The sequence below is a fragment of the Dromaius novaehollandiae genome, chromosome 1 (assembly GCF_036370855.1).
Source record: "Dromaius novaehollandiae isolate bDroNov1 chromosome 1, bDroNov1.hap1, whole genome shotgun sequence".
NCBI classification, from domain to species: Eukaryota; Metazoa; Chordata; class Aves; order Casuariiformes; family Dromaiidae; genus Dromaius; species Dromaius novaehollandiae.
Window position 1 is genome coordinate 218,483,148 of NC_088098.1, and position 25,871 is coordinate 218,509,018.

At 49.5% G+C, this 25,871-nt stretch overlaps 5 protein-coding genes across 5 annotated transcripts; 3 read left to right on the forward strand and 2 right to left on the reverse strand.

The window, feature by feature from the left end:
* The first annotated feature begins 582 nt into the window (after positions 1-582).
* LOC135327199 (olfactory receptor 51G2-like) lies at positions 583-1,610 on the forward strand. Its single transcript, XM_064505306.1, has one exon. It carries the CDS (start codon positions 672-674, stop codon positions 1,608-1,610), a length of 939 nt encoding a protein of 312 aa, XP_064361376.1. The 5' UTR covers positions 583-671.
* A 2,570-nt stretch (positions 1,611-4,180) lies between these two features.
* LOC135327855 (olfactory receptor 51I2-like) lies at positions 4,181-5,217 on the reverse strand. Its single transcript, XM_064508897.1, has one exon. The coding sequence runs from the start codon at positions 5,150-5,152 to the stop codon at positions 4,181-4,183; it is 972 nt and encodes a 323-aa protein (XP_064364967.1). The 5' UTR covers positions 5,153-5,217.
* Positions 5,218-14,515: 9,298 nt separating this feature from the next.
* On the forward strand, positions 14,516-19,658 carry LOC135327201 (olfactory receptor 51G2-like). The gene is made up of 2 exons (XM_064505308.1): positions 14,516-14,595; positions 18,664-19,658. The coding sequence occupies exon 2, from the start codon at positions 18,720-18,722 to the stop codon at positions 19,656-19,658; it is 939 nt and encodes a 312-aa protein (XP_064361378.1). The 5' UTR covers positions 14,516-14,595; positions 18,664-18,719.
* On the forward strand, positions 14,585-15,839 carry LOC135327200 (olfactory receptor 52R1-like). The gene has a single exon (XM_064505307.1). It carries the CDS (start codon positions 14,762-14,764, stop codon positions 15,707-15,709), a length of 948 nt encoding a protein of 315 aa, XP_064361377.1. The 5' UTR covers positions 14,585-14,761; the 3' UTR covers positions 15,710-15,839.
* A 1,650-nt stretch (positions 19,659-21,308) lies between the features above and the next one.
* Positions 21,309-22,698, reverse strand: LOC135327202 (olfactory receptor 51M1-like). Its single transcript, XM_064505309.1, has 2 exons — positions 21,793-22,698; positions 21,309-21,441 (listed from the first exon to the last, which is right to left on the reverse strand). The coding sequence occupies exons 1-2, from the start codon at positions 22,696-22,698 to the stop codon at positions 21,403-21,405; spliced, it is 945 nt and encodes a 314-aa protein (XP_064361379.1). The 3' UTR covers positions 21,309-21,402.
* Between the last annotated feature and the right edge of the window lie 3,173 nt (positions 22,699-25,871).

Consider the following 25,871-nt stretch of genomic DNA (forward strand, 5'->3'; position numbering starts at 1 on the left):
GAGAGAGAAAATGCAGAGAAAGTTTATAGCTAGCAGAGAGCAGGTGTTCTGAGACACCCACACAGAAGTGATGTAGGCATCTCCTTCATCAAGCACTGGAAGGCACTTTGAGATCTCAGGGTGAGAGAGTTGTGTGGCAGTCTCAAGGTACAGGTCTAGAGGTGTGCACCGTGTTCCTCCCCTTGTCCTTCTGCAGAAGGACAAGGAAAAGCTGGTGATCTGGCCCCTTGATTTCCATGGCCACTGCAGGCTGTCTGTATGAGGTACAGGTCTGTTGTCACCCCTCATCTAGCACGTCACTTGTGAAGGCTTTCTGCCCTCTGTTGCAATACATTCAAGAGAGTACCCCAGCTGCCGATCTGCTCTCCATCTCGCACTGCCATGGCCCAGAGATGGCCATAACTCAACCTCCACTTAGGTGCTGTATCCATCCATCTCGGTGAGCTTTCTGCTCCTTGGGAGTTGCATTAGTCCCTGCTAAGAACAGCTCACAGACATCAAATGTCTCATGGCAAACTCCGAAGTCTGGATCCTCTCATGGCCGTTAGAGGAATGAGAGAGGTTTAGCTTTTTTGCATGATTACTCTTTGCTGACCTCTGCCAATTCTTTTGTAGGATGTGTTGGATCTGATAGTGCAACCTGGACAGGACAAAGATGTTGCCTTAGGAAAATGAGCAACAGCAGCTTCCTTAGACCTTCTACATTGCTTCTAACCGGAATGCCAGGAATGGCAGGTGGGAACATGTGGATTGCTATGCCTTTCTGCTGCATGTACCTTATTTCCATCCTAGGCAATAGCACGGTTCTCTTGGTCATCAAGGCAGAGCGCAGCCTCCACAAGCCCATGTACCTCTTCCTCTCCATGTTGGCTGTGGCAGAGCTTGGGGTGTCTCTGTCTACGCTCCCCACGGTGCTGAGCGTGCTGCTCTTTGATTCACGGGAGATCGGGTTTGATGCCTGCCTCACTCAGATGTTCTTCATTCACTGCTTTTCCATCATGGACTCAGGGGTGCTGTGGGCCATGGCCTTTGACCGCTTCGTGGCCATCTACAGCCCCCTGCAATACGCGTCTGTCCTGACCAACCCACGGATAGGCCTCATTGGGCTGGGGCTCACCATGAGGAGTGTGAGCATCTTGATTCCCTTGCCGATACTTCTGAGGAGGCTGCCATTCTGCAGATCCCATGTGCTGGCTCACTCCTTCTGTCTGCACCCCAACTTAATCCAGCTGCCATGTGCACACGTCGAGGTGAACAGCATGTACGGCTTATTTGTCCTGCTGGCCACATTTGGGCTCGACTCCCTGTCTATTGTGCTGTCTTATGTCATGATCATTAAGACTGTGCTGAGCATTGCATCCAAGAGAGAGCGCCTCAAGGCCCTAAACACCTGCGTCTCTCATATCTGTGCTGTGCTGATTTATTACATCCCGATGATTGGCTTATCCATGGTGTACAGGTTTGGGAAACATGCGTCTCCTCTGATCCATGTCCTCATGGCCAATATCTACCTTCTTGTCCCCCCTGTGTTAAACCCCATCATTTACAGTGTGAAAACTAAACCGATCCGCAGAGGTATATGCAAACTACTAACTCCAAAGTGGCACTGATATAATACACGGCATATCCAAGAGATTTTGCATGTGGTAAAACAGCTGGGGAATACTAGTTTACAGGCTGTCTGCTCCACCTTGTCATCCATGTGCCTCTGGAGGATCCTGAATCTTTAAACTCTTTCCATGCTGCAGGTAAGGTGTATCCTGTTTCTAGGCTCCCACCATTGTCTTGGTTGAACAAAGGAGCACTGCAGTATCTACAGCCTTCTGTATATTTATCCCATTCCCGGTCCATTATGTGGGAGAGGTGACTACCTGAGGTTCCCCAAAGGAAGTCCCTTTTCTCAGACAAATAGGCCATAGCAATGGAGGTGTGGGGAGAAGGGGCTCTCATCTGTGCAGTGACACTGAGTCATCTGGGCCCAGAGCTCCTGACCTCCTCAATGCGGATGTTGGTCTTTCCACCTAGGATTGCTGGGGTGTGTGTCTGTACCTACCCTGAAGCACAAGCACGGAAAAAGCTGATGCCTCCTAGATGTGCTCAGCCATCTCTGCATGCCTTAGAGCATTGACCTACATATGTGCAATAGCTGTTTTTGCAAGATTTTTACACATGCAGCCAGACTTGCTGAGACTGAAGAAGGGCTGCCAAGTATCTAGGAAGCCAGGTGTGCAGCCAAAGTGCTCTCATTCCAGCCCGGTAACATTTTCAGCAGCAGCAAGACGCGTCCAACAGTTGTGATTTGAGCTGAAAGGTCACGTCTCCCTTCGCCCCAGTGCTCCCAGACCCCACATGCAGCCCAACGCGGAGTGTGGCACTGACTCCTGGATGCTGAGAAAGTTCATCGGCACTGCCTGAAGAAACCACCCAATGGCTCAATACAGACCCCACTGCAGCCAATGAAAATAGAGCCTAGGCCATGTCACTGCAGTAACACGGGGCTCAGGACACCTTCGGGTTGTAGCGAGAGCAGAGTTATGTGGAACAAGGGGACAGGTCAGATCATCAGCTGGTGTGAATGGCTCAGCCTCTGCCCTGCACAGGTCCAGCTCCAGCGTCCTGTCTGTGCTAAAGCAATGGGAGGACCAGCTCCCAGCCTCACCACCTGAAAGGAGGTGTCTGTGTGTGCGCGGAGTGTTTAAGCTCCTGTTACACAGGAGGAGATCTACTCAATACAGATCCTAGGGAGTGACTGAGATCACCCTAAAGGAGAGAGCTGGGTTTCATCCCAGAATATCCTGCCTGCTCTGCATGCTTCTCTCTGCTTTGATTTCCATTGATTTGAACAGGATTGCTCTGGCAAAAGCTTAGAAAGCAGAGAGATGAAGCAGTGCTATGTACTTAAAAGAAACCAGAAATGGTGGTGGCGGTGGTAGTTGCTGTGGACAAGGCTGTGCCTCAAAGGCCTGCTCCTTCCTCACAGGGGCTGCGAGGATGTGAGCATCCGTCATGCCAGGCAGGGCTGAGAAGGACCAAGAAAACTCCTGCCTTCTTTTCTCCCCTCCTCTCCATAAACCTGTCATGAAAGCAACCAAGAAATACTGGTCTTTACTGATGCCTAAATGGGCACATGAATACCTAAGGGAAATCACAGAAAAATAACGAAACATACTTTGTGTATTCCAAGCAAGACTGAGAACTGAAAGCTTGTCAGTGCTTTACAGGTTGCCTGCTGAGCTTTCGCTGATGTGACTCAAACGGGCAAAGCCTGCTTTGGAGGTGGACAGGACGGAGTACTGGATCAGACAAGCTTTCATGGGGCTTCCTTGTCTCTCTTGGCAGCCAGGAGATGTATCAACAGCCCCTCAGAAGTGTTCTCAGTTCTGCTATTACTCACTGCAAGAATTCCTATTTTGTAGTCTCTTTTTGGTTAAAATGAAACAAACAAGTGGATTACATGTACCTACCACAATGCAGCTGGGTTTTCTTCAGTCAGCACTGCCTAAACTCCATGCTTTGAAACACACTTCCGTGCGACTTGTGACCCAAGTAGTCTCTCTGCTTACAAGAACTTACCAGATTGAAATGAGACCAAGTTGCATGGTGTTTCTGTGAGTTTGGGCTGTGGTAAACTCAACAGGTTGTTACGAGTAGAAAGAAGCACAGCTTGTAAATGGAATCAAGACTTTATTGGTTTTGCAGTGACAGTTTTACCTGTCTTACCAAAATACAGAAGACTTATTCTTAGTCCAATGACTAACCTAGTATCATCTGCAGGCTCTGAGAATTCACTGCACACTCCCTCGTCCAGGTTACTGATGAAAATGATGAATAAAAGGAGTCCTAGGAGACATCCCCTGGGGTCTTCTGTGCTGACTGTGTAAGAGTCTAGCCACCACCTTCAGTGGCAAAATCTGGTGCAAAGAATTCAGTGAGCCTCTCTGCCAGAGCCTTGTCACCTCTGAGTGAGACTCTCACCCTGGGTCACCACGTAGTTCATCAGTTTCCTAGCTGGACTGCTGCTTTTCATAAAGTTAGTGAACATTTAACTGTCCCTTTGAGCATCCTTCACAAGGTGCTCTTCCCATTGATTTTTTGAGCTCTCTTAAGCTCCTCTTTCTGTTTGCCCTGTCACATTTTGTCAGAATTTCTATGCCCTTCCTTTTGGCAAGCTTCCCAGTTCTTAGAGATTCCCGGGCTGCTGGCCACGGCCAGGCCAGGCCAGCCTTTGACACAGGAGCCTGGTGACGCCTTTGCGAATGTGCTTGGTTTGCAAACTGTAGATGATAGGGTTCAAGACAGGTGGGATGAAAAGGTAGATGTTGGCCATGAGAACACGGCTAATGGGTGCAGCAGTCTTCCCATAGCGGTGTATAATGGACAGGCCGACCATGGGGACATAGAAGATCAGGACAGCAGAGAAGTGAGATATGCAAGTGTTCAGGGCTTTGGCCCGTTCCTCTCTGGAGGCAGTGCCCAGCACGCTCCTAATGATCATGATGTAGGACACGGTGATAAGCACTGGGTCTAGGATCACTATCAGCAGCACTAGAGTTAAGCCATACAGGTTGTTCGGCGTGGTGTCTGTGCATGCCAGCCGTATTATGTCCTGATGCAGGCAGTAGGAGTGAGAAAGCACACGGGACCTGCAGAATGACATGCGTGTAAGCAGGCAGATTAACGGGAGCAGAGTGAGAGTGCATCGGCAGACAATCCCCAGTGCAACCGTTGCAATCCTTGTAGGCGTAAGGATGGCGGAATATCTCAGTGGGTAGCAGATGGCCACGTAGCGATCAAAGGCCATGGCCAGAAGCACTGAGGACTCCATGAAGGAGAAGGCATGGATGCAGAACATCTGGAGGAGGCAGACTGGGAAGCTGATCTCCATGGCATTGAACCAGAACACTTGTGGCATTGTGGGCAAGGTGGACAGGGTTAGACCCAGGTCTGTGGTGGCCAGCATAGAGAGGAAATAGTACATGGGCTCATGGAGCCATGGATATGTTCTCACAACCAGAAGGATGGTGCAGTTTCCCAGAAGTGCAAGGAGGTACATCAGAAAGAAAGGGATGGAAAGCCAGCGCTGGAGATCAGCCAGCCCAGGAATGCCTACGAGCAGGAAGGCCAGGGCATCAGTGCTGTTCTGTGGGGACATGCTTGCTCCAGGCTCAAGCCCTGCTTGAGCTGAAGGCCTCCTTTTTCATTAATGTTCCAAGGTAGCATAGGATGCGATTTCACAGGGAGATGAAAGCAAGCTGCCAGCAGAATGCGAGGCAGGGACTCAGTGTGAAGATCTCATTTCTTTCTCCTCCCTGAAGATGTACTGGAGCAGAGGGTAGAATTTGGGAGCTCTGGATTCAGTTGTTGTCCCTCTTTCATTTCCTCTTGGTTCCTCCCCTGTAAAGCAGATATTAGCATTATTTATTGCAGCAGGGCTGCATCCCTGCCAACATGTTGCTGCAGTCCCTTCTCTCAGTCACTGTAAGCAACGTCACTGTCCTGCCCTGTCACTCAGGCCCTGGTCTCTAGGTCCATCTGAGTCTCTCTCCACTTGTCGACACCCAGGCACGTCAAGTTCACAAACTGTCTATAGCCTTCCCTCTCCATCCCCCAGATAAAGCTGTCCTCCAGCCCTCTTCCCATCTCTGCTCCCAGGCCCTGATGCACACAGCCTACCCCTCCACCCACCTCCATGCAGGACGCTGCTGGGGGGACCACTGTCCTGCTCACCATCTGGATCAGCCCCACCTCCTCCAGGCAGCCCTCCACCCGCCCAGGAGCTACTGCAACAGAGGACAGCTTCTTGTTGCCTTTCCCAGACGAGGCCTCCAGCATGCTGTCTGTCCTTGCTCACAGGCACCATCCCACCCAGGCAGCTCCGCTGGCTCACTCGCTAGCTTTTCAGATTTTTGTCTTTCGTCCCATGCAGGATGCCTTGTTTGGAGCTCCCTGCAAACCACCTGCACTTCCTTCTACCTGACTGCTGAGTTTTGACCTCAACCTATCCCCTTGCCAAAGATGAAGGGGAAGAGGTGGAAGTTTTCCTCTGTCCTGTGTTTGTGCAGCGCCTGGCACCATGGGGTTGTGCTCAAGAACAAGGGCTCCCAGGAGTGATAGAAACAGAAGCAATTGCTGAAATTTATCTGTCACCCACTCTGATCCCAGAGGGGACATGAGCAGTCTGGCAGGTCTAACTTTCATAAGGCATCAGCAAATTTAGAACATTATCATCTTCCTTTACTTTATTATTGTAATTGTTGTTGCCATTACTACAACTTCTATTGATAGCATATCGAGCTAGCAGAAGTGAGAGGTGTTTCAGTAGACATGCATGTTAGCAGTCTATATAGAGCAACTAGAACTCTTAGCAGTGATGTTATTACAACTAATAGTTACAGGTAAAAACATTAAGCAACGCACACACAAACCCAGCTCTCATTACTTCTACAGAACTGTTCACAAAGGTCTTCCACGCCATGGCCCACAGATGCCTCAGCGAGAAAGAGAGGTATACGAAATACAACTAATACAAGCAAAGCTGTTGTCAAAGGGATTACATTTTGGATACAGGCTCTGCACCTTTGGGAGGGGTGGGGGGGTTGCAGGTTAAAAAAAGTTGTAAAACACACCTATAGACTGAACTGCTGTGGGAGCAGCAAGCATTTGCTGGACTTGTCTGCTGTTCTCTTCAGGGGTTACAGTCGTCGATATGGAAAAAGTCAAACTTCTCCAGCCCTCAGCACTCCAGGATTTCATCTTCCATCTGCCTATGCAAACAGGGGACGTGGCATTGCTTAATTTGGGTGCACGTGGCTAAACTCATTCATGTGTCATGAAAAATGGAATGAGTCTCTTCCCAGCTGCCCCACATCTCAGACAAAGCTGCAGACATCTGTGCCTCCAGTTCTTACTGAGCCAGCTAAATCATTGGCTGGAGAAGCTGCATTAGCAGACAGCTTTCCAGAGTGCTCTGATTATTGTAAGCAAGAATAGCTCTCGGTACCTGAATTTGGGTGCTCAGTCTTGAACTCAGGCCTCCTCTTCATCCTCTCTAACTTGCTTTGGACATCCTGCAAAAATAAAAGTTTATGTTCTTCACTCTGTGCATCATCAGCTGTTCTGACTTGAGTGAATATGCATTAAACTGGGAAAAGACTAGCATTGCTTTTCTAGCTGCTTGCTTGGTCACGCTTTGCAGCACCATCTGCCAGGCTCCCCAGAAGCAAGGCCAGCGGAGTCAGGTCACCTGCTGCATTGCCCCAGCTCCAGGGGAAGGAGCAAGACCCTGTCCCATCAGCAGACAGGGAATAACCTCTATTTTGTGAAGGATGCCATGAAGAAACACAGCTCTCAGAGACTGGCTTCAGGGCTTTAAATCCTGCCTGAAATATGGTGTTAGAGCACTGGCTGTTGCTCTCTGCAGAAATGCCCCCTCCCTCAGTCAGTGGATATCCCACACTGCATTCCTGCAGAGTCTCTGCAAGGTGGCCGGGGAACACATCAGGAGCAGGCAATGGACTGTGCCAGGAAGAGATACAAACAGTCAATGAAGACATGTGTGGAAAGGTAGAAAAATACACAAGGGGTGCTCTGGTAAGAGCTACCTGGGTGGTGAGATGATGGAGAGTGTGAAAGAGCTGCAGGAGTACAGCAATAGGTAAGCAACTGATTGCTAACCAGAGCTCTCCTTTCTCACCAAATCTGAATGGAAAATGACACTTTCAAAATTAAAACATCAAGATGAGCTGAGACTTACATATGAAAAGGTGTTGCCCCTTCGGATGTGCTCTGCTCCGCTCCGCTCCGCTCTGCTCTGCTCTGCTCTGCTCCTGCAGCAGACCAGGCAGCAGGACAGAGCATCACTCTCGTGCCTGGATGTTCCACATGTGGAGGAAACCGTGTGTTTTTATAATGCCCATGTGAAATCCCAGCACCGATTAGGGTCCCCTGGGACCTTGTGCAGGGGCTGAGGTCACCAGCTGCACACTCCAGGGGTTTAATGGCACCTCTCCCTGCCATCACCTTGGCAGCAGCACAAGGGAGCTGCAAGAACAGCCACAAGGATCCTAAATGTTTATGGAAATCTCATCAGGAAATAAACAGAAAACATCTAATTTTCATGGAGTTTTTCTTTCTCCCTTCTTCTAATAGAAAGATACATTTTTCAAATGCCAAACACTGAACAAAGGCAATCAGTGCTGCAATTAATTTGCAATGAAGAAGACATCAGGATGGGATTCAGCTCCAGATCGAGACTCCTCCATTTCACTGTCTTCATGCAGGTGTCCAGGCACGCGTTGAGTTTGTGATCTCCCGATGCAGCTGGTGGGGATGTCACCGACACAGTTTGGGGCCCCTGGAGTGTGACCTGTTGCGGCAGCTGAAGGTGTTGGCTCCAGGGTGGAACTGCTGCTCTGCACCAGGCCAGGTTGGAGGGTAATGTGGAGACATGGCTCTTTGGAACCACTGCTTGGATTTCATCGCTGAGTGTTGGTTAAAACAAGGTACCCCTTTGCACCTCTTTGCAAAAAGTCTCCTGGATGCCAGCGGATGCTTTGCAGTATCTAGGAGGGTGGTGGTCTGTGCAGCTCTGAGCACTGCTGCAGCGGTGACAGGATCGCTTTGGAGCCACCCTGGGCACAGCTCAGGGACTTGTCCCATGTCCGCCACCCAGACGCAACCCAGAGGACCCCCCCAGCCATCGGCCACAGAACTGCTGCTGTGGCCACAGCCACGTGCGTGTATCTCCTTCAGAGATACCATGCTGGAATGTGAGAGCTGCAAAAGACAGAAACGCTTCCTTTCTGATGTTGCCCAGTTGCCTTAAATGGGCTCTTTGTCCACTTGTTCCTGCGTAGTGAGTATCTGGGTGCCTCAGCAGGAACTCTTCCTTTCTGTGGGGTGGAGCCTGGGGACCCACCTGCACAGCAGTGGCTGTTTAGGCTGGGCAAAAGAAGACTGAGGGACAGGTGATCTAAGGCTGCCAACAAGAACAAAAAGAATTTGGTTTCTGTGTTTCTTTTGTGCCAGTAATGAGAGAATTACTATACTTAAGGCCCACTTAGTCCTTGGATATGACAAAGCAGCTCATGCCTCATCATTTCAAAACACTTGATCCCACCACTTCTTTTTTGGGATGGAAACTGCGCACGTGTCTGGTTCTCTTCTTAAATGTAATCTGGCCTGGAAGAGCACTAAACAGAGGGGAGGAGGAGGAGAAAAGGAGTGAGGAAGGCAGATCGGATAGGGTGAATCACAGTGGAGTTTCAAATCCTCCTTTTCCAAAGGTTACTAAGGGGGATCACAAACCTCTTAACATCCAGATGATAGTTCTCAAAGCTTTTGCATCAGTGTTGCAGTTGCCACGACCTCAGATTTTGCTGGTGACACAGGAGAAGTGCTGTGGCCCTGTTGCCAGCCAGTGCTTGCAACCTGTTCCTACAGCCTAGCTCTAAAATGCCGGTCTCTGCACCTGCTGAGGACGGTGGGGTTGTGCAGAGGGACCTGGGGGGGACCTGGGCACAGGTGAGGCACAGGCACGGGTGGTCTCACCTGCAGCAGGTGAGGGGGACCAGGCAGAGGCTTTGTGAGCACCGCCTTGTCAAAGTGCTGATGCAAGAAGCCCCTTCAGCAACGGGGCTGCCTCTGTGCTGGGCAAAGCATGTGCCAACCCGCTCAGACACGTGCAGACGAGCTGGGGAGGTGCCAAGCTCTGGCTGTCCTTGGTCATAAGGGTTTTGCCCATATGGAGGGACAGGTATCTTGTGAGAGGCGTCCTTTGGAAGTGTCATCTGATAAGCACCTTTCAACCCAGCAGTTTACACATGGGAAAAAGGAAACCATTCATGCACAAATGCCCCTTGTTTCACTGACAGACCCACTTTCTGTCCAAGCATCTCCGCAGCAAGCAGGGCAGCCTAAATAACAGACGTGTCAGAAACGGCTGCTGCGGAAGCAGACACTAGCCTGGGTATTTCCACACTGTGTCTTGGAGGAAGCAATGCCGCTATTTGCATCTCAAAATCAAGAAGGCATCTTTTACTAAAGCAAAGTACATTGCAGCTTCTCCTCATTTCAAGTCGTGAGCGAAAACAAAACCAACATATCACAGGGATGCCTGCATGTTGCTATGAATGTATTCAAGTCTCACTAGCTGCAAGACCTGCCTTGAGAAATCCTCTGTTGTGCTGACATTTCTGACAGGGAAGAATTCCCTGCAGAGACATGCGATCACGCCTTACACTATGCATAACCCTGGCAGCAGCAGCACAGAGTCAGTTAAAGACTGTTTTGGCTTTCCTCTCTTGGAAAGTGAAGAGAAATGTTCTTTCTGCTCCTGTAATTCTGGTGACTGTGGGAACCAGAACAGATCATATCTGAGAGTCCTCCAGTTAGCATGCTCCTTAGATTGACATTAGAATATGAATACTAATTCCTTCCAAGGCTCTGAGGTGTTATTAATCCATTACACCTTTCAGCAGGAGTTTTGAAAGTTTCATTCCCAATAGACAGGCAATATGCCACGGCTGTTGCGGAGAGTGTTTCAGTGTAGAGAAAACAAGTACTCTTCTCTGAAAACCATGATAAAACTCACACCCCCTACTATTTTTTGTAGCCGAGACTCCATTACTTATCTTATCACTGATGTTTGACTAATTCTTTTTCTCAACCCTTGTAAAAACTGCATACAATATCTGTTAGGAGCAAAATACGTTTTATCTTCCACCTGACACTTTCAGCCTGTTTTGCAAACCTGGGTGACTCCATCTTCACAGCTCTGCATCAGCCCACAGCCTTTGCAGTGTATCTGCAGCAGGGCAGGCTCCACGGAGACGGGAGATGTGTGCCCATGATTAAGGAAGGCCAGAGAGAGCACCCACAGCTCCTGGCAGCTGATCCCACCACCTGCCTCCATCCCAATATGCACATGACTGATGTGTCCTTGACACACCATTCTTTACAACAGACAGACTCTTTTTTCCGATTTATATAATTTAATACTATAGTTGTACTGGGGAGCCCAGCACTGGGTCCAGCACTGCAGGTGTGGCCTCACCAGGGCTGAGTAGAGGGGAAGGATCACCTGCCTTGATCTGCTGGCCATGCTCTTCCTGATGCAGCCCGGGAGGCTGTTGGCCTCCTTTGCCACAAGGGCACACTGTGGCAAGGATTTGCATTTATATGCCAGAAATACACGCTTGCTCATGGCTCCATTCAGTTGGATGCTAGAAATCACCAAGGAGGGAGACTGCACAACCTCTCCGGGAAGCCTTCCTCTCCTTGACACGTACCCTTGTGGCCCCTGTACGTATAAGCATAAAAAAGCGAGCTGATGTGGGAAAAAGGAAGGAAACATTCTGGAAAAACAAAGAAAGGAAAATACATGGAAAGCTGGCAGTGAACAAGGATTTCCTTTGAGGAGGTTGAAAGCAAAGAATAATGCCTCCACCCCCAAAATGGCAGAGTCTCTCTTTCTTGGATTCCGGGAGCTCTCCTACCCCATCACTGCCAGGTGTGAGCATGCAGAAGTGGTTTACGGGTCCCAGGCTGAGAAGCAGCGAGGCAGGGGAACCAGAAGCCCTTCTTCTCCTGAAAAGCTTCATCATACTGTTGCCTATGGGGTATGACATTTATTTGGCCCTGTGGTACCTTGTGCCTCCATCAGCACTATTCCAGATCCCTCATGGGAAGAACTGGCACCAAAAGAAGTTTGTGGGATTGTATTTGGCGGATATTAAGTCCACACAAAAACTTTATGCCCCTCTGTCCTTCTGGTCAACACAGGTCAAAGGGTTGCACCCACAGCATCTTGCATCTTGTCCATAACGTCTAGATGTGCTGAAACAGGCATCTTACCAAAGACATGTGCTGTCTTGGTTTGGGGCCTTGAAGAGAGAAAAACGCACTGCAGTCTGGTACATTTTCTTGCAATTGCAAGCTAACATACATTGTAAAATGTGCATCCTTTTGTAGCCTGTAGTCTATAGTGTAGTCTGTAGCTTCAGTTTCCATGAAACAGATCTTTTTATAACCTTTCCTGCCAAATTAAAGCATGCTTTATTTCAAAATAAATATTGCCCTCTAAGCAAGTTACAAGTAGTTGCCATCTGGGACTTCAAGGCAATTTTGTACCCTGTCCTTTTTGTCATATCCTGTTTTATTACAGCTTAGAAGGGTGACAACTATTCATAAGAATGAAACGAACCTGTACCTGCCTAATATGATTTGGGCAAGTGTGAATGAATTTTCCAGAGATGGGTTACGGACCTAAAGTCCTTCCAGAAGGCCGTGGCATTGAAAAAGGGCTCCTGCTCATTCTCCATATGTTGCTTCTTTTGTTTCCTTTGGTGTTCAGAGAAAAATAATAAGAATGAACAAACCATCCTGAAAACACTGTATTTTATTTCCTAGCCATCTATTTTTCAAGAAGACAGCTAACAGAGCCTCAGAGTAGGGAGGCATGAGGGATTTCCCCTGGGTGCCAGCAAAAACTGCATGGGGTCCTTCCTTTCCATCTTTTTGTCCCGACTTTAGCCAAGGAGCATTGCCCTGCAGGGACCGGGACGCTGCAGCAAAGGTGGTTCGTGCTGCTGCCTCAGAGAGCCTGGTGGGATGTGGCAAGGCTGAGTGCTGGCACCTGTGTCCAGAAAGTTGGGGAATCTCTGACACAGATGATAACAGCTGCTGCCATTGCATCATCTTTCTTAACCCCAGTGATGACAGAAATTCCTGTGGTCCCGGTAGGCTGTGTTGGGGGTTGACATGGTGGCCCAAGATTTCATTTGGTGGCTTGACCTGCAAGGCTTAGTTTTTAATTCAAAATGGCTTTGACAAAGAATTCACAGAGACATTCTCTATTGAACACCACAAAAAACACCAAAACCACGTGCAGCGTGCTGCAGACCTCTGAAACTAAGTCAATAAACACAACACAGGCTCCTACATCTGCTTCTGCTTATAGGACGTCGTTACACTTCAGTGGCATCATCCATATAATGGGCATGGGGGTATTGATTTCCCTCTCACAGCATGTACTAGGGCTACAAGCAAAATTGTAACAGAGAAAGCATGGATTTTTGCTCTTTGGGAAGTAGTTCATAAATCCTGCTGCAGTAATCATTTAAAAACCCAGTTCTGTGATTCAATCTTGAACAAGCCCATTGCTCTGGAGTCATCCTCCAACTAAATACACTGCAAGGAAACCGAAATCAAACTGGGCAAAATGGAGCTGTCTGTGAGGTCATTGGCAGTGAAGGGGTTAAAATTGTTGCTTTCTCTCTCTCTTTCTCTAATGACGTAGGAAGGAGCAGGAGAAAGGCAGAGCTCCCTGCTGGGGTTTATCTGGCAGATATATAACTATCTGCTGGTCTCCTCAGTGCAGCGTCCCTGCCTGGAACCCCGCAGCAGGCAGGTGAGTATTGAGGGTTAGGGCAGAGACTGGTTGTTCTGCAGCACAGTCCTTCATGTCCGTGCTCCTCCTGGGCAGCAGCAGCAAGTGCTGCAATAGCCCCGGCAAAGCTGACGGGCAAGTGGTCTGTATTTCCTGCTGCTTTGGCCTGGGAAGTATGTCCACGTTGCTGGTGCTCTCCATGGGAGAATGAAGGAGTAAGGCAAGTAGAAGCAATGGAGGCAGCTGGGAGGAAGGAGGTGGACTAGAGAAAGGGAAAGATCAGGAATTTCCATCCCTAGGCTATTTGCAGCTGCGTAAAAACCAGGAAGTTTCTGCTAGACTGAAGGTGGTCCCCGAGCCGTGAGTGTTTGTAAGGTGTGAAGAACAGTCCGCCACGACCCAGCTGTGGCAGGGCCTGGTGGCAGTGCTGGGGTGATGGGCTGGGACATCCCAGTGCCAGCTGCAGAGGGAGCAGAGCAGCTCCTGAAACCAGCTCAGCTCAAAGCAGATGCTCAGGGAAGAGCCCACCTGCTTTCTTGCAGGCTGCTATTGTCTCCTCCACTGCTCGACTTCCAGGTCCCTCTTTGGCTCTCTGAGGCAAGTGGTCTTGGTCCCAGGCAGACTTTGGAAGGGTCTTGTAAGGTCAGGAGTACCGGATTAGTCTGTGTTGCAGGGGTTTTTGTTTTCAAGGAACCTTTTTTTCCCAGTTCCCAGGGACAAGGCATGAGCTGAGCAACATGTGCAGATGGAGTAAGCTCCTGTCTTTTTGTAGGGGGGAGAATGGACATCGCTAGCAGGCTACATTTGTAGGGGCATTGCCAAAAGACCATGGCACTGGCTCAGTGTTTCCCATCCCCACTGAGATGTGCTGCTTCTCGACCGTGGAAAACACTCCTTGCTGCTGTTGACGTGAGCAAGCACCACAGTGCAAAAAGACAGCTTCTGTAGAGCTAAAGGGCTGGTGCTTAAAACCTCCCACCCCCACTACACACATTTCAAGCAGGTTCCCTTTGGAGCAGGTCTACTCTGGTCCCTTGGACTTTGAAGGCTGCAGAGTAGCAGATGTGTTCCTGGGAGGAATCGTCCAATCTGGTTTCACCCTAGAGCAATCCAGGCTGCATGCTCCAAGACCACCCATGATGTGAAATCAAGCTCTTGAACTGGAAATTGGCAGGACACTTGCTTCAAAAGTGCTCTCCTGACCTAATGTAAGCAGCTGTTAGAGGGTTGTCTGTCTGTGTGGGGGTTTTGAGCACCCAGACTGTACCTCAACCCAGTCTGTGTTTACCACTGACAGTATCAGCTCCAGGGTGTTTAACACCTTTTTACAGGGCATAAGAGTTCTTAGTGGAGGCAGGAGACAAAAAGCATTTCATGTCGTCTCCAAACTCTACCACCGTCTCCTACCCTCCTACTTTGCTCCTGGTTGGCATCCCTGGGCTGGAGAAGGAGCAGTTCTGGCTTGCCTTCCCCTTCGGCATGATGTATGCCATTGCTGTGCTGGGGAACATCACCCTTCTCGTCTTTCTAAAGACAGAGCCAAGTCTGCATGAGCCCATGTACCTCTTCCTGGCCATGCTGGCCTTCACCGACCTCGTCCTCTCCACAGCCGCTCTACCCAAAATGCTCAGCATCTTCTGGCTGGGCTCTGGGGAGATTGGGTTTCTCTCCTGCCTTGTTCAGTTGTTCTTCATCCACGCCTTCTCGTCAGTGGAGTCAGGCGTGCTCATGGCCATGGCCTTGGATCGCTATGTTGCCATCTGCTACCCGCTCCGGCACTCCAGCATCCTCTCCGTGCCGGTGGTGGTGACCCTTGGGAGCCTGGTGCTGGCCCGCGGGGTCGTTCTGGTGAGTCCCTTCTGCTTCCTGCTCCGCAGATTGCCCTTCTGCCAGCGGCACATCATCTCCCACTCCTACTGCGAGCACATGGCTGTGGTGAAGCTGGCCTGTGGGGAGACCACAGTCAATGCCATTTACGGGCTCTTTGTGGCTTTTGTGCAGGCGGGGTTTGATGTGATCGTGATATTTGTGTCTTACACAAAAGTCCTGCAGGTAGTAACGAGGCTGCCATCCACAGAGGCAAGGCTCAAGGCCTTCAGCACTTGTGCATCCCATGTCTGTGTCATCTTGGCACTTTACACCCCTGCCCTCTTCACATTCCTCACCCACCGCTTTGGGCAGAACATCCCCCACTCTCTCCATATCATGGTGGCCAATCTCTACCTGCTGCTGCCCCCCGTGTTAAGCCCCATCATTTATGGGGTGAGAACCAAACCGATCCGGGACAGAGTGGTCCTCCTCTTCCGGCAGAAGGCAACCTGACCCACACCTATGTGCCTCAAAGCATGCACAGAATTTACTGAGGACCTTGGCAGATTTCCTGAGGGGTAAAGTTATGACCCTTTTTTCAGGAGAATCCCTTCCTCAATGCCTGGAGTTTAAACAGGGCACTCCTGTAGGAATGGCTAGATTCTCTCTTCTGTTAGTACAGTCCAGGGGGGGATTTCATTTGTTGCATGGCAGAACTTGGCAGAAAGTCATCCAGTCTGGCTTTTGCACCACTGGGAGATGGCGTGTTCACTTCTGCCAGAATCTAGACCCCTCACTGTTCACGTTCATTCACTACCAAGCAAGAAAAAGGATCCCCTCACGGTTGAAAGAGTTTCAGTCTCTCTCTTAGGCTGAGTATTTCCAGCAGAGCTTCCTGCAGTGGCTCTCCTGATATGACTGGTGTTCCCTGGACTTTCTGATGGAAAGGTGCTCAGACAGGAGTGGGGATTGTCCTTGTAGAAGGAAATTAATAAAATTTACCTTTAAGCAGCGTGCTTTTTTTCAAAGAAGGTAAAACCAAAAGTAATCCTATACTAGCAAATTCCAGAAGTCCCATGCAATGTCAACCCTTTTAAAAATACAGGAATTCCTCACTGATGGAATTACTTAGCATGCCCTATCACAGCTAGAGCATTGCTAACAGAATTTCTCTATACTAAGGCAAGTCAACAATCCCAATAAACGAGCAAACACATTTTACAATACCAGTGCTTTACATCTGAAAAGTGTAGGAAGCAGAATGAGATGCGGCTCAGATGGTGCCCCAAATTCAAGCTCAAATGTTCAAATGCATGAGGGACCTCTGCTGTATTTGTAGTGCAAACTCAACAGCACTCAACACAGTGGATCTAGAGGCGATGTCTGCCCTTGCCTGGCATTTCTCAGAGCTCTTTATCTTCAGTAGCAGCTGTGGCTATCATGAGAGCCCATGAAGGGGCTCCAGGCTCTGCTGTCGCTCCATGAGGTGGATACCAGCAGGGAAGCAAGCAGAGGGCCTCCAGGAAGAGCAAATACACTTCTGCTGGAGCTAAGGAGCTGTTAGGCTGCAGAGAAAATGGGAGTCTGGTTGGCCCATTCAGTCAATTACTTTAATTTCGACTCAGTTCATCCTATTTCTTCAGAAAAAAAGTGGTAGCACTTCCCAGAGGCTTGTCAGGAGCTGGAGTCCCACTGTGAGAAACTCTCTACTACACGTTTGATGTCAAGCTATTCTGGTTGGATTATAAAGCTCTTTAGCTCCTGGTGCTAACCTAATGCAGTTCCACAGCAGCCTCTGACTTGACCCTGGAAGTCACTGTTAACACTACATTTACATCATCTGCTTTTAGACAGTGGAGCAACCGAAAAAAGCAGCAGAAGTCCCTAAGGATCCTGTGAATCCAGTGAGATTTTGTGGGGCAGTGCTATAAAAGCACATTCTCTGGCTGCCTGCAGGCAAGATGCTCAGGCTGATGGTACTAGGGCATTGCTCCCTATTTCAGGCAAAAGTTCTCTGCTTCTGTTGGGCTGCTTTTCACATGTCGGCTGGTGGAGAATTTCAGATCACTTTGTTAGTGTTGCTGTAGCATTGGTGTTAATGAGTTTGAACTAGAGACTGCACATCTACTGAAGAGCTCCTTACCCTCAGATGGTTTTCTTGTTGTCTGAGGGCAGTGAGCACCATTCATTGGACTATGGTAGGCATCTACCTTTGGGGGAGATGAATTGCCTTCTGGCAGTGCCTGTTTCCCTCCAGTGAGCGGTGGGAGCCCAGACAAGCAGCAGAGATGCAGCTGTCTACACGGCAGATACCTACAGCCAGGCGAGGTGACTATGAAGAGCAGTCCTTGCCTGTGTTTTGGAAAGTGGCTAGAAGAGTTTGGTGGTGGGTGAGTAGCACTGAAATCTTGTTTTCTCAGCGTAGCAGGGTGTTTCCTGCATGCCACAGCACTGCGGGCTTGTTAATGGCCAGAGCTCTCCTCTCTCTGACAGAGCAATTTGGTGGTTGTGTGCTTTTTACCAGAAAAGAGCACTAGCACTTGTGCATGGAAGAATTCCTGAGTTCTGAATGTTTTGGTCTCAGGCTAGCAGATGTTCCCAGTGCTGCTTCTCAGCAGCCTGCTGAAGAAGGCTTGTTGGCTGGATCTTGCAAAATGCTGCAGCAGTATCTGGTTCTCCGCTCTGCACAGTGTGGAGGATGCAGCCAGCACTTTGTGGAAAGGCACTTGTATAAAGTATTTGGTGCCCAGATGATTTAGGGAAGGGAAAAAATCATCAGGTCTACATATTCAGAGAAAGAAAGAACGAAAGTATATGTGCAAATAATGAAAAAAGACAGAGAGAGAGACACAGAGAGAGAAAATGCAGAGAAAGTTTATAGCTAGCAGAGAGCAGGTGTTCTGAGACACCCACACAGAAGTGATGTAGGCATCTCCTTCATCAAGCACTGGAAGGCACTTTGAGATCTCAGGGTGAGAGAGTTGTGTGGCAGTCTCAAGGTACAGGTCTAGAGGTGTGCACCGTGTTCCTCCCCTTGTCCTTCTGCAGAAGGACAAGGAAAAGCTGGTGATCTGGCCCCTTGATTTCCATGGCCACCGCAGGCTGTCTGTATGAGGTACAGGTCTGTTGTCACCCCTCATCTAGCACGTCACTTGTGAAGGCTTTCTGCCCTCTGTTGCAATACATTCAAGAGAGTACCCCAGCTGCCGATCTGCTCTCCATCTCGCACTGCCATGGCCCAGAGATGGCCATAACTCAACCTCCACTTAGGTGCTGTATCCATCCATCTCGGTGAGCTTTCTGCTCCTTGGGAGTTGCATTAGTCCCTGCTAAGAACAGCTCACAGACATCAAATGTCTCATGGCAAACTCCGAAGTCTGGATCCTCTCATGGCCGTTAGAGGAATGAGAGAGGTTTTGCTTTTTTGCATGATTACTCTTTGATGACCTCTGCCAATTCTTTTGTAGGATGTGTTGGATCTGATAGTGGAACCTGGACAGGACAAAGATGTTGCCTTAGGAAAATGAGCAACAACAGCTTCCTTAGACCTTCTACATTGCTTCTAACCGGAATGCCAGGAATGGCAGGTGGGAACATGTGGATTGCTATGCCTTTCTGCTGCATGTACCTTATTTCCATCCTAGGCAATAGCACGGTTCTCTTGGTCATCAAGGCAGAGCGCAGCCTCCACAAGCCCATGTACCTCTTCCTCTCCATGTTGGCTGTGGCAGAGCTTGGGGTGTCTCTGTCTACGCTCCCCACGGTGCTGAGCGTGCTGCTCTTTGATTCACGGGAGATCGGGTTTGATGCCTGCCTCACTCAGATGTTCTTCATTCACTGCTTTTCCATCATGGACTCAGGGGTGCTGTGGGCCATGGCCTTCGACCGCTTCGTGGCCATCTACAGCCCCCTGCAATACGCATCTGTCCTGACCAACCCACGGATAGGCCTCATTGGGCTGGGGCTCACCGTGAGGAGTGTGAGCATCTTGATTCCCTTGCCGATACTTCTGAGGAGGCTGCCATTCTGCAGATCCCATGTGCTGGCTCACTCCTTCTGTCTGCACCCCAACTTAATCCAGCTGCCATGTGCACACGTCGAGGTGAACAGCATGTACGGCTTATTTGCCCTGCTGGCCACATTTGGGCTCGACTCCCTGTCTATTGTGCTGTCTTATGTCATGATCATTAAGACTGTGCTGAGCATTGCATCCAAGAGAGAGCGCCTCAAGGCCCTAAACACCTGCGTCTCTCATATCTGTGCTGTGCTGATTTATTACATCCCGATGATTGGCTTATCCATGGTGCACAGGTTTGGGAAACATGCGTCTCCTCTGATCCATGTCCTCATGGCCAATATCTACCTTCTTGTCCCCCCTGTGTTAAACCCCATCGTTTACAGTGTGAAAACTAAACCAATCCACAGAGGTATATGCAAACTACTAACTCCAAAGTGGCACTGATATAATACACGGCATATCCAAGAGATTTTGCACGTGGTAAAACAGCTGGGGAATACTAGTTTAGAGGCTGTCTGCTCCACCTTGTCATCCATGTGCCTCTGGAGGGTCCTGAATTTTTAAACTCTTTCTCATGCTGCAGGTAAGGTGTATCCTGTTTCTAGGCTCCCGCCATTGTCTTGGTTGAACAAAGGAGCACTGCAGTATCTACAGCCTTCTATATATTTATCCCATTCCCGGTCCATTATGTGGGAGATGTGACTGCCTGAGGTTCCCCAAAGGAAGTCCCTTTTCTCAGACAAATAGGCCATAGCAATGGAGGTGTGGGGAGAAGGGGCTCTCATCTGTGCAATGACACTGAGTCAGCTGGGCCCAGAGCTCCTGACCTCCTCAATGCGGATGTTGGTCTTTCCACCTAGGATTGCTGGGGTGTGTGTCTGTACCTATCCTGAAGCACAAGCACGGAAAAAGCTGATGCCTCCTAGATGTGCTCAGCCATCTCTGCATGCCTTAGAGCATTGACCTACATATGTGCAATAGCTGTTTTTGCAAGATTTTTACACATGCAGCCAGACTTGCTGAGACTGAAGAAGGGCTGCCAAGTATCTAGGAAGCCAGGTGTGCAGCCAAAGTGCTCTCATTCCAGCCCGGTAACATTTTCAGCAGCAACAAGACGCGTCCAACAGTTGTGATTTGAGCTGAAAGGTCACGTCTCCCTTCGCCCCAGTGCTCCCAGACCCCCACATGCAGCCCAGTCTGGAGTGTGGCACTGACTCCTGGATGCTGAGAAAGTTCATCGGCACTGCCTTAAGAAACCACCCAATGGCTCAATACAGAGCCATCAATACATAACTTGTCAGATTGAAATGAGACCAGGTTGCATGGTGTTTCTGTGAGTTTGGGCTGTGGTAAACTCAGCAGGTTGTTACGAGTAGAAAGAAGCACAGCTTGTAGATGAAATCAAGACTTTATTGGTTTTGCAGTGACAGTTTTACCTGTCTTACCAAAATACAGAAGACTTATTCTTAGTCCAATGACTAACTTAGTGTCATCTGCAAGCTCTGAGAATTCACTGCACACTCCCTCGTCCAGGTTACTGATGAAAATGATGAAGAAAAGGAATCCTAGGAGACATCCCTTGGGGTCTTCTGTGCTGACTGTTCTCTGAACTGAAAATGGCCTGCCCTTTACTTTAAGCAGCTTCCCACCCACGGAAGGTTTCCTCGAACCCCTTGACACATTAATTTCTTAAATAGGTTTTAATCAGACTTTTGGGGCATCCAGATGTCTTACATCCACTGGATCTCCCTGTTTGTAGAGAGCCTCACAGAAGTCTGACCTACTGCGGGGGCAGGATTTCCCTTTGCAGTAGCCTGGCTGGTTCTTTGCAAGACCACACTTCTCTGTATGCTTGGTGACCTTATTCTTTACCGTAGCCTCTACTGTCTCAGCAAGGACAGAGATCAGGCCCACTGGTCGGCAGATCTTAGGGGCCCCCCTAGAGTCCCTGTTGCAAGTGGAGTTCAAGTGGCAATCCCCTGTCCTCCAGCACAGGGACCATTTGTGATGGAGTTACGCATCCTCGTGCTGGGTCCGGCAGTTCTGCAGTTTCACACCTGAGTTCCTTATGGCCTGTCGGATGAACGACTCATGGTCCTGGGACTTACTCTTATTTAACTGACATTTATTTGGTGTAATCCTTCCTCCATCTTTCCTTCAGATTGATCAAGATCCTGCAGTCCATCTGCTATGAGCACTGCATCAGGTGTAAGAGTCTACCCACCACCTTCAGTGGCAAAATCTGGTGCAAAGAATTCAGTGAGCCTCTCTGCCAGAGCCTTGTCACCTCTGAGTGAGACTCTCACCCTGGGTCACCACGTAGTTCATCAGTTTCCTAGCTGGACTGCTGCTTTTCATAAAGTTAGTGAACATTTAACTGTCCCTTTGAGCACCCTTCACAAGGTGCTCTTCCCATTGATTTCTTTGAGCTCTCTTAAGCTCCTCTTTCTGTTTGCCCTGTCACATTTTGTCAGAATTTCTATGCCCTTCCTTTTGGCAAGCTTCCCAGTTCTTCCTGACTCCCGGGCTGCTGGCCACGGCCAGGCCAGGCCAGCCTTTGACACAGGAGCCTGGTGACGCCTTTGCGAATGTGCTTGGTTTGCAAACTGTAGATGATAGGGTTCAAGACAGGTGGGATGAAAAGGTAGATGTTGGCCATGAGAACACGGCTAATGGGTGCAGCAGTCTTCCCATAGCGGTGTATAATGGACAGGCCGACCATGGGGACATAGAAGATCAGGACAGCAGAGAAGTGAGATATGCAAGTGTTCAGGGCTTTGGCCCGTTCCTCTCTGGAGGCAGTGCCCAGCACGCTCCTAATGATCATGATGTAGGACACGGTGATAAGCACTGGGTCTAGGATCACTATCAGCAGCACTAGAGTTAAGCCATACAGGTTGTTCGGCGTGGTGTCTGTGCATGCCAGCCGTATTATGTCCTGATGCAGGCAGTAGGAGTGAGAAAGCACACGGGACCTGCAGAATGACATGCGTGTAAGAAGGCAGATTAACGGGAGCAGAGTGAGAGTGCATCGGCAGACAATCCCCAGTGCAACCGTTGCAATCCTTGTAGGCGTAAGGATGGCGGAATATCTCAGCGGGTAGCAGATGGCCACGTAGCGATCAAAGGCCATGGCCAGAAGCACTGAGGACTCCATGAAGGAGAAGGCATGGATGCAGAACATCTGGAGGAGGCAGACTGGGAAGCTGATCTCCATGGCATTGAACCAGAACACCTGTGGCATTGTGGGCAAGGTGGACAGGGTTAGACCCAGGTCTGTGGTGGCCAGCATAGAGAGGAAATAGTACATGGGCTCATGGAGCCTTGGATATGTTCTCACAACCAGAAGGATGGTGCAGTTTCCCAGAAGTGCAAGGAGATACATCAGAAAGAAAGGGATGGAAAGCCAGCGCTGGAGATCAGCCAGCCCAGGAATGCCTACGAGCAGGAAGGCCAGGGCATCAGTGCTGTTCTGCGGGGACATGCTTGCTCCAGGCTCAAGCCCTGCTTGAGCTGAAGGCCTCCTTTTTCATTAATGTTCCAAGGTGGCATAGGTTGCGATTCCACAGGGAGATGAAGGCAAGCTGCCAGCAGAATGCGAGGCAGGGACTCGGGGTGAAGAACTCTTTTCTTTTCTCCTCCCTGAAGATGTACTGGAGCAGAGGGTAGAATTTGGGAGCTCTGGATTCAGTTGTTGTCCCTCTTTCATTTCCTCTTGGTTCCTCCCCTGTAAAGCAGATACTAGCATTATTTATTGCAGCAGGGCTGCATCCCTGCCAACATGTTGCTGCAGTCCCTTCTCTCAGTCACTGTAAGCAACGTCACTGTCCTGCCCTGTCACTCAGGCCCTGGTCTCTAGGTCCATCTGAGTCTCTCTCCACTTGTCGACACCCAGGCACGTCAAGTTCACAAACTGTCTATAGCCTTCCCTCTCCATCCCCCAGATAAAGCTGTCCTCCAGCCCTCTTCCCATCTCTGCTCCCAGGCCCTGATGCACACAGCCTACCCCTCCACCCACCTCCATGCAGGACGCTGCTGGGGGGACCACTGTCCTGCTCACCATCTGGATCAGCCCCACCTCCTCCAGGCAGCCCTCCACCCGCCCAGGAGCTACTGCAACAGAGGACAGCTTCTTGTTGCCTTTCCCAGACGAGGCCTCCAGCATGCTGTCTGTCCTTGCTCACAGGCACCATCCCACCCAGGCAGCTCCGCTGGCTCACTCGCTAGCTTTTCAGACTTTTGTCTTTCGTCCCATGCAGGATGCCTTGTTTGGAGCTCCCTGCAAACCACCTGCACTTCCTTCTACCTGACTGCTGAGTTTTGACCTCAACCTATCCCCTTGCCAAAGATGAAGGGGAAGAGGTGGAAGTTTTTCTCTCTCCTGTGTTTGTGCAGCGCCTGGCACCATGGGGTTGTGCTCAAGAACAAGGGCTCCCAGGAGTGATAGAAACAGAAGCAATTGCTGAAATTTATCTGTCACCCACTCTGATCCCAGAGGGGACATGAGCAGTCTGGCAGGTCTAACTTTCATAAGGCATCAGCAAATTTAGAACATTATCATCTTCCTTTACTTTATTATTGTAATTGTTGTTGCCATTACTACAACTTCTATTGATAGCATATCGAGCTAGCAGAAGTGACAGGTGTTTCAGTAGACATGCATGTTAGCAGTCTATATAGAGCAACTAGAACTCTTAGCAGTGATGTTATTACAACTAATAGTTACAGGTAAAAACATTAAGCAACGCATACACAAACCCAGCTCTCATTACTTCTACAGAACTGTTCACAAAGGTCTTCCACGCCATGGCCCACAGATGCCTCAGCGAGAAAGAGAGGTATACGAAATACAACTAATACAAGCAAAGCTGTTGTCAAAGGGATTACATTTTGGATACAGGCTCTGCATCGTTGGGAGGGGTGGGGGGGTTGCAGCTTAAAAAAAGTTGTAAAACACACCTATAGACTGAACTGCTGTGGGAGCAGCAAGCATTTGCTGGACTTGTCTGCTGTTCTCTTCAGGGGCTACAGTCGTCGATATGGAAAAAGTCAAACTTCTCCAGCCCTCAGCACTCCAGGATTTCATCTTCCATCTGCCTATGCAAACAGGGGACGTGCCCTTGCTTAATTTGGGTGCACGTGGCTAAACTCATTCATGTGTCATGAAAAATGGAATGAGTGTCTTCCCAGCTGCCCCACATCTCAGACAAAGCTGCAGACATCTGTGCCTCCAGTTCTTACTGAGCCAGCTAAATCATTGGCTGGAGAAGCTACATTAGCAGACAGCTTTCCAGAGTGCTCTGATTATTGTAAGCAAGAGTAGCTCTCGGTACCTGAATTTGGGTGCTCAGTCTTGAACTCAGGCCTCCTCTTCATCCTCTCTAACTTGCTTTGGACATCCTGCAAAAATAAAAGCTTATGTTCTTCACTCTGTGCATCGTCAGCTGTTCTGACTTGAGTGAATATGCATTAAACTGGGAAAAGACTAGCATTGCTTTTGCAGCTGCTTGCTTGGTCACGCTTTGCAGCACCATCTGCCAGGCTCCCCAGAAGCAAGGCCAGCGGAGTCAGGTCACCTGCTGCATTGCCCCAGCTCCAGGGGAAGGAGCAAGACCCTGTCCCATCAGCAGACAGGGAATAACCTCTATTTTGTGAAGGATGCCATGAAGATACACAGCTGTCAGAGACTGGCTTCAGGGCTTTAAATCCTGCCTGAAATACGTTGTTAGAGCACTGGCTGTTGCTCTCTGCAGAAATGCCCCCTCCCTCAGTCAGTGGATATCCCACACTGCATTCCTGCAGAGTCTCTGCAAGGTGGCCGGGGAACACATCAGGAGCAGGCAATGGACTGTGCCAGGAAGAGATACAAACAGTCAATGAAGACATGTGTGGAAAGGTAGATAAATACACAAGGGGTGCTCTGGTAAGAGCTACCTGGGTGGTGAGATGATGGAGAGTGTGAAAGAGCTGCAGGAGTGCAGCAATAGGTAAGCAACTGATTGCTGACCAGAGCTCTCCTTTCTCACCAAATCTGAATGGAAAATGACACTTTCAAAATTAAAACATCAAGATGAACTGAGACTTACATATGAAAAGGTGCTGCCCCTTCCGATGTGCTCTGCTCCACTCCGCTCCGCTCCGCTCTGCTCTGCTCTGCTCCTGCAGCAGACCAGGCAGCAGGACAGAGCATCACTCTCGTGCCTGGATGTTCCACATGTGGAGGAAACCGTGTGCTTTTATAATGCCCATGTGAAATCCCAGCACCGATTAGGGTCCCCTGGGACCTTGTGCAGGGGCTGAGGTCACCAGCTGCACACTCCAGGGGTTTAATGGCACCTCTCCCTGCCATCACCTTGGCAGCAGCACAAGGGAGCTGCAAGAACAGCCACAAGGATCCTAAATGTTTATGGGAATCTCATCAGGAAATAAACAGAAAACATCTAATTTTCATGGGGTTTGTCTTTCTTTCTTTCTTCTTCTAATAGAAAGATACATTTTTCAAATGCCAAACACTGGACAAAGGCAATCAGTTCTGCAATTAATTTCCAATGAAGAAGACATCAGGATGGGATTCAACTCCAGATCGAGACTCCTCCATTTCACTGTCTTCATGCAGGTGTCCAGGCACGCGTTGAGTTTGTGATCTCCCGATGCAGC

What these genes read in the sequence shown, in the direction of transcription:
- LOC135327855 (XM_064508897.1), bottom strand. Translation starts at nt 5,152, where the DNA reads ATGTCCCCACAGAACAGCACTGATGCCCTGGCCTTCCTGCTCGTAGGC.
- LOC135327200 (XM_064505307.1), top strand. Translation starts at nt 14,762, where the DNA reads ATGTCGTCTCCAAACTCTACCACCGTCTCCTACCCTCCTACTTTGCTC.
- LOC135327202 (XM_064505309.1), bottom strand. Translation starts at nt 22,698, where the DNA reads ATGTCCCCGCAGAACAGCACTGATGCCCTGGCCTTCCTGCTCGTAGGC. An exon ending in CCAAGCACATTCGCAAAGGC is followed by an intron (nt 21,442 to 21,792) that starts GTCACCAGGCTC and finishes TTGCCACTGAAG; the next exon opens with GTGGTGGGTAGACTCTTACA.
- LOC135327201 (XM_064505308.1), top strand. Translation starts at nt 18,720, where the DNA reads ATGAGCAACAACAGCTTCCTTAGACCTTCTACATTGCTTCTAACCGGA.
- LOC135327199 (XM_064505306.1), top strand. Translation starts at nt 672, where the DNA reads ATGAGCAACAGCAGCTTCCTTAGACCTTCTACATTGCTTCTAACCGGA.